At 32.7% G+C, this 6,000-nt stretch overlaps 1 protein-coding gene across 5 annotated transcripts in view; it reads right to left on the bottom strand.

Annotated features, from left to right (window-relative positions):
• Positions 1-6,000, bottom strand: part of LOC110030414 (putative bifunctional dihydrofolate reductase-thymidylate synthase) — a 53,203-nt gene that overhangs the window by 41,174 nt on the left and 6,029 nt on the right. For all 5 annotated transcript variants that reach the window (XM_020733115.1, XM_020733112.1, XM_020733114.1 and 2 more), the window contains 2 exons: positions 540-663; positions 30-136 (listed from right to left, as the gene is read on the bottom strand). In XM_020733115.1, coding sequence (XP_020588774.1) covers positions 30-136; positions 540-663 — 231 coding nt within the window. The remainder of the gene's footprint in view (positions 1-29; positions 137-539; positions 664-6,000) is intronic.

The following is a 6,000-nucleotide window of genomic DNA, read 5'->3' as shown; positions in this document are numbered from 1 at the left end:
TATATATATATATATGTATATATGCTTACCGGAAATGGTTTAGGTTGCCTCCGAAGCTGCTCTTGCAATGGCCTAACATGAGTCTTGTATACATGAGCATCACCAATGACATGAATAAAATCCCCAGGAACAAGATCTGCACGTTGAAATAATCAAAACAAAGTTTTAAGGAATTAAAATTCAACAAAAATAAACTTTATACATTTACTTTACTTTAATCAATGTCTGCCATTTCTATAGTGCATAAAATTGTCTTCAGCATTACTGAGTATGATGAGAAGAGATGATAATAGTCTACATTAGAGAGAGGTTTTAAGACCAACAATTTATATGGTATTAGAGTCGGATTCAGGGGACAAAATATGCTCAAGACTTATAAATCCACTAAGCCAGCATAATAATACATCATTTTTCAAAAATAATGAATAACATGCTTTATAATGCAATCAATTTAACAAAGTCATCAACTTAAAAAAAATTAAAAATTAATAAAATTAATAAAAAGTGATTATATCTGAGGAGTTTGCTAAGAGACATACCACAAACTTGAGCAATCATACATGTCAGAAGTGAATATGAAGCAATGTTGAATGGTACACCAAGACCCATATCTGCAGAACGCTGGTACATTTGACATGAAAGTTCTCCATTCTCCACATAAAACTGGAAAATAAAGATAAAAAATTGTAAGTTCCAAGAAACAAAATCAGCTTCATTAACAACAATGATCTTTTTCTATTTTTTTGATCGTTTACTGAATTCTTCTCTTCTCTGATCATTTATTCAAGAAATGAATTCTATTTGGTGGGAGACCAGTTTGCCCTTTCGATTCTAGACCGGTTCGGTATAGACGACAGAAATTGCTCCTGCGCTTTTTACGCCCGTATTACTGTAGCTCCACTGTAGCTAGGACCGCAAATTTGCTCCCACATTACTGTATAAAGTGAACAGAGGACTTGATATTCTGCTGGCATACACCTTTGTTACATAAGAGCTGTGTCAAATCTTGTAACCAGCCCTTCTTGCAATCTTGCTAAATTAGAAGTCAAGACTTGACATGTTCATCTTCAAGATTTTAGTTCTCCTCAATTCTCAGGTTTTCTCATAGTGTCATGACTCAGACATACTAAATTCTTCTCCACAGTACCAAACATTGCTACCACATATGACTGTTAAGTATTGCTTTCGTCTAATTCTATCAATACTATTATGCCTCGAGATGAATATTGATTCACTGCATAACAAACAAAGACATTTCTTAATCTAAGCTTTAAATTTACTAAATCTACTGCTCAATTTAAATTCAAAAGCAACTTCCGACATGACAGGCGCGCATGTCTCCTTTGCCAACTATCATCATTGGTTTTCCATCCAATATTTTTGGAAATGTATTCTGCACAATTCTCAAAATCTGTCTTGAATGTGATGATATATGTTCCCCAAATTTCAGGAAATTTATTGTCTATGCATTTTCTTACAACTTCTCCAAATTATTTTGTAACCTTTTATCCTCTACATTGTATCTTAGAAGATCTTGCTAGAAGAAGATTGGTAAGGGAGATAAACTATAAGTATTACTCGTAACTCATCAGTTGCACAATTGATTGACCATTTTCCTAATCAACTTCAAGAATTTGTCACCACCCTTCCATATTGGAATGTTCTACTCATGAATTATATAAACATTATTGTGTGATGTTCAGCGAGACGACCTTGAGTGAGCTCAGGCTTGGCTTGTGTTCTGTTGGTTCAAAATTAATTTTGTTTGAAATCGGCTCTTGTTCAAAATTGCTCGCGAACAGTGTGTTCGTGTTCAACACGATTTACACATTTTTGTTCGTGTTTGGCACATGTTCGGCTCGAATTAGATTATTTAAATTAATTAGAAAAATAAATGTATAGTGTTAGATTTGAACCTGCACCATTGCTACGCAATAAAAGGCGCATAACCGCATGACCACATAAGCTATGGTGATTTAGAACTAGATATACATATATATAATAAATTATACATAAATATTAAATATATTATTTATTTATTCGACCTAAAACAAGTACAAAGAGAATAAGGAGGATCTACATATAATTTTTATTGATTTAGAAAAAGCTTGTGATAAGGTTCAAAGAGAAGTCCTTAGGAGAGTTCTAGAAAAGAAAGGTAATGATATGACTTATATTCAAGTCATTAAAAATATGTAGACTAGAGTTGTTACTTGTGTTCGAATAGAAGGAGAATTGACCAGGTATTTTCCTATTTCAGTTGGAACACCAGGGATCAGCTTTAAGCACATATCTTTTTTCTTTTGTTATGGAGGCTCTTACTAGAAATTTAAAGGAGGATGTCATTTGGTGTATGTTTTTCGCTGATGATATCCTTCTTATTGTATGACTAGAGAAAGAGTTCAGGAAAAACTTGAATTATGAAGGTCTACATTGAAGACTAACAGGTTTTGTTTTAGCAAATCAAAAACTAAATACATGGAATGTAATTTTAGTAGTAGATCTAGTGGCAGAGTTGTGACTATGGGTGATCAAATCATTAAAAGATGTCATCGTTTTAGATATCTCGAGTCTATTGTTCAAATTGATGGTGATGTAGATGGGGATGTTATTAGTAGAATTCAACTTGATTGGTTGAAGTGGAGGAATACATCAAGTTGTGTGATGAAAAAGTACATCAAGACTGAAAAGAAAATATTATAAAATGGTGGTGAGGCCTGCGATGCTCTATGGCGGAGAATGTTGGCTTTTAAAAGAAAAACATAAAACAAAGTTAAGTGTTGCTAACATCAAAATGCCTATGTGGATGAGTGGCTCGACACTTTGAGACAATACAAGATGAATATATCCATGATAGGGTTGGTGTAGCTCTAGTGGTGGACAAGATTAGAGAGAGTCGTTTTAGATGGTTTGATCATATTAAGCGTTGACTATTTAATGATCCTATTAGAAGAGTAGGTGTTTTAGATTCGACTTATAGTAAGAAAGAGAGAGGTAGACCTAAAAAGACTTGGACATATTGTATAAAAAATTATTTTAATTTGTTAAAATTAAATGAAAATATGACACTTAAAAGGATGCAATTGAGAAAAAGGATTCATGTAGCTGACCCCAATTAGTGGGATAAAGGCTTATTGTTGTTATTGTTGTATTCGAGCTAAAATGAGTAGAACACAATCGAACATAGGGATGCTCGTGAACTCATTTATAATTAAGGCTTAAAACATTGATCATGTTCAGCTCGCCTACTTTACGAATGATTCAAACAAGAGCAACTTAACGAGCCGAAGACGAGTTGTTCACGAACAATGAGCTTTTTTTGACAGCCCTAATTACCAGTCATTATCAATTTACTTTTGAGTAAGTAACATATGGGGCCCAAGTTCTGTTTTGATTTAATGTTCCATTAATTTTCAACATTTATTGATTATTATTCAAAAATTATTTGAGTCAATTTTAGAAATATTTCAATCATAAGTTCATATTTTTAGCAAGTTTTATAAAAAAAAATATAATAATAAGTTTCAACTTTCCATTTGTTGCTTAGTTGTGCGCACTAATAATACTTTAAAATACACACAAACAAATTTCATGAACCATGTTAAAAAAATGGCCTTCATCAACTGCATAATACATACCTGCCAACAAAATAGTTTTGGAATGTAAAAATAATATCCTCAGTGTTGGTGAGCACTCATGTTTTATATAATTGCTGCTCGCTATTCCTAAAGAGACACAATCCTATCTGCCTACTATTGTATCACGACACATCCCAACAATCAATCATCTAACATTTTTTCCCGCAATCTATATATTTCGTTATCTTACTCATTGGGCATTTGATTACCTTTGTTTTGCTCATAATTTCCACCTACATGATAAACTCTCTCCATTTGCCACCCACATATTCATCAAGTATTCCAAAGAGATGAGCAATCAATTCTTAACAATACCCATATTAAAGGAAGAAACTGTGATTGCTCGTGCTATTGTTGTTTCCTTCTGTCATTGAAGTAGATAAAGTATGCCAATACGTCGACAATTTTAACCCATGTGTCGAACAAAAAAAGATTCCATCCAAAAATTATCATCGACAACCATGATAATGTCATTGACGTATCTAGACATCTCAAGGTATCCCAACTAATAACGGGCAATCAACCCCTCTCATGAGACTAGAGAACCCATAACGAAGAGCCCACTCGAAGACTAAAATTGTTTGGCTAATTTTGGATCAATACAAGTTGACTTATTGATAGTATTTTGACCTACGTATGCCTTAAAATAGTCACCTTTGTCTAATTAAGCAACTCAATATTCATGCCTGTAACAAGGTTAACAAAAATAACGAGAATGATGAATAAAATGTCAAAATTGCGATCTTAAAAAGAGCATATCATTCATTGATGATGCCAACAAATATTCTGAGGTGACATGATGCTCTCAACAATCATTAGATCAAAAGTGTTAATTGGAAATTCTTGAAAAGCACATTGGATGTAACGATCCATCAACCCACTTGCATGATCTTCTGAGCTCAAGCAACAAGATAACGAGATCACTACCTCTAAATTATGCTTTCATAATGCCTAAGGTATAATCTCCCATTTAGTTATAATCAAATCAAACCAATTTAGGTATAATAAAAAATCACAGAGAAGGTTGAGTCTTATGGTGAGGAATCTCCCATTAAGTTAAGTCAAACCAAATTCAATTTATGTAACTTGAGCATGAAACACTTTAACCGCAAATTATTAGGGTAGAATATCATTGTTTCATGAAGTAATTGTGTAAAAAAGGTGATCAAGTAAAAGTTACCTTAATAACTCATTCAACTTATTTGCTTTTTAGCATACAAAATCATCTTAAAAATATAAAACAAACTCCCTCATAAGTTACAAATATAATCTAGAGTTAATCCGTAGTGTAGACATCATAATATTAGAATTTTAGAGTACCATCTATTTTAATAGTCATGAGAAAAGTTAGAACACTAATTACAAGTGTCCCCTATAAATTTTCACTCATCTTCTCAAAAAAAACTACCTTAGAAATCTTGTTGTTAGCCTATTTATTTGCAATAGATTTATACTTCTCAAAAGATTACACCTTGTAAAAAGACATTGAAGAAGAGTCTGCAGAGTGGAAATAGCCCTACGGAACAAACAATTTAAGATTCATGACCCGTCTCTCTCCATTTATTTTTTTCTTGGCTTGCAGAACCTTTAGGTTCTACTCATCTTGTAGCTCAAAATCAAAGTATCTTCAAACTCTGCTCAAAATCTCAATTTCCGGAATAGTTCTTTCCACTTCTTACTAGGCGAGTAAATGAGCCAAACACGGGAAAGCTCAGGCACAGCTCGTGTTTGGCTCGTTAAAAAATACTACTGTTCATGTTCGGCTCATTTATATTTCAAACACAAAAAAATTGTTGTATTCAGCTCGTTTGCTTAGTGAGTCGAACACGAACTGTACATGAACAAAGAGCCGTTTTGACAACCCTAGCCATGCAATCCAAAGTACGGGAACAACACCTATATTGTTCGTGTTCGACTCGTTTAAATCTTATTATATATATTAAAACATCATTTAAATATAATTTAATATATTTTTATTCTATTTTTTTAATTAATAATTTTAATTGATTATAAATCTTTGTAACCTTGAACTCAATTAAATTATTTAAAAATACTACTCATCAATATTATATATATAATTGATGAGTAGTATTTCGAGCCAATACGAGCCGAACGTTTTCATCAATAAGAGGCTTGGTATATACTGAAGTGGCATTAGGATATTACTTTGCTTTGTTGAAAGAATGAGTGCCTTCCGAGAAGGAAATGAGTATTCAAAGAGCTGTGACAACATAGCCAACAAAAAGTGCTCACCATGGCTAGAGAAAGAAATCATCTTAATATTTTTGCCAAATGTCTTCTCCAAATGACATATAGGGTAATGATCAAATCATAAAAGTTATATTTTAATCTGAATGTCATT

This window comes from Phalaenopsis equestris, unplaced genomic scaffold (genome assembly GCF_001263595.1).
Source record: "Phalaenopsis equestris unplaced genomic scaffold, ASM126359v1 Scaffold000716, whole genome shotgun sequence".
NCBI classification, from domain to species: Eukaryota; Viridiplantae; Streptophyta; class Magnoliopsida; order Asparagales; family Orchidaceae; genus Phalaenopsis; species Phalaenopsis equestris.
The sequence above is the reverse complement of the archived record's forward strand: the minus strand, read 5'-3'. Positions and strand labels throughout refer to the sequence as shown.